The sequence below is a fragment of the Sinocyclocheilus rhinocerous genome, unplaced genomic scaffold (genome assembly GCF_001515625.1).
Source record: "Sinocyclocheilus rhinocerous isolate Xijiao unplaced genomic scaffold, SAMN03320098_v1.1 C36754962, whole genome shotgun sequence".
Lineage (NCBI taxonomy): Eukaryota > Metazoa > Chordata > Actinopteri > Cypriniformes > Cyprinidae > Sinocyclocheilus > Sinocyclocheilus rhinocerous.
Genome location: NW_015785629.1, coordinates 606 through 1,688, shown reverse-complemented (window position 1 = coordinate 1,688; position 1,083 = coordinate 606). Strand labels below are relative to the sequence as shown.

The 1,083-nt window shown below is 43.8% G+C and overlaps 1 protein-coding gene across 1 annotated transcript; it reads left to right on the top strand.

Annotated features, from left to right (window-relative positions):
• Positions 1 to 6: 6 nt before the first annotated feature.
• Positions 7 to 790, top strand: LOC107736519 (selenium-binding protein 1-like; the record flags this gene model as incomplete). The annotated part of the gene is made up of 4 exons (XM_016547909.1): positions 7 to 68; positions 143 to 325; positions 399 to 580; positions 712 to 790. Coding segments are annotated over exons 1-4 (484 nt in total), but the record flags the coding sequence as incomplete, so codon positions are not given.
• Between the last annotated feature and the right edge of the window lie 293 nt (positions 791 to 1,083).

Below are 1,083 nucleotides of genomic sequence, written 5' to 3'. Positions count from 1 at the left end.
TTCTCACTGCTTAGGCAGTGGCCAAATCATGATCAGTACCATGGGCGATCCCTCTGGCAATGGCAAGGGTAAGATGCTGTGTTCACAGCTCTGTATTTTCAGTACACATTTATGCTTACCTTTTATTTCTATTCATTTTAAGGTGGTTTTGTGTTGTTGGATGGCGAGACTTTCGAAGTCATTGGCAACTGGGAGCAGCCAGGTGAAGCAGCACCATTTGGTTATGACTTCTGGTACCAGCCTCGCCACAACGTCATGATCAGCACTGAGTGGGGAGCTCCAAAAGCATTGGGAAATGGCTTCAACCCTGCAGATGTCAAAACTGGTATGTTCATGTTCAAGAGTATGTTCAAGAGTCGTTGTAACTGACTGGCAGTGATGATCATGTCTGTTTGTAGGTCATTATGGACAGCGCCTCCATGTGTGGGACTGGACCACACACAAGCGGATACAGACTCTGGATCTGGGGGAAGAGGGTGCTGTTCCTCTGGAGATCCGATTCCTGCACGACCCTGCTGCGGCTGAAGGATTCGTGGGCTGTGCGCTTCAGAGCACCGTCTTCCGCTTCTACAAGACTCTGGCAAGTACATAAAAAGTGCTTGCATTAAAATCTTCTCTAACCTTCTTTAAAGGTTTAAAGGCTGGTTTTATGGCCCCTCCCCCAGTTTTTAAACAATACATGTTTTTAGCTTCAGATTTTGCATTTTACAGAAAGGGGACTGGGCAGCAGAGAAAGTGATCCAAATTCCAAGCAAAAAGGTGGAAGGTTGGGCTCTTCCTGAAATGCCAGGTGAGTACGTTTAGAAATGTTCTATAGTATATTTTTTATTTAAGTTTTAGTTTTTAGTTTTTTTTATTAAAGGGGACATAACAGTTTCTGCCAATCTCATGTTAATCTTGAGTTACCTATAGAAAAGTATTGCAGCCTTCATATATCTCTGAAGAGTCTTCAGATTTTTCAGATTTATAAAAGACAGATACAGCTGTACCACTTCTCTCTGAAAACATTCGAGCTCCTGAAGGCGTGCCGTAGGCGGAGCTAAAGAGTCACGAGCATGCAAAGCTTTTGCACAGTGATTGTCT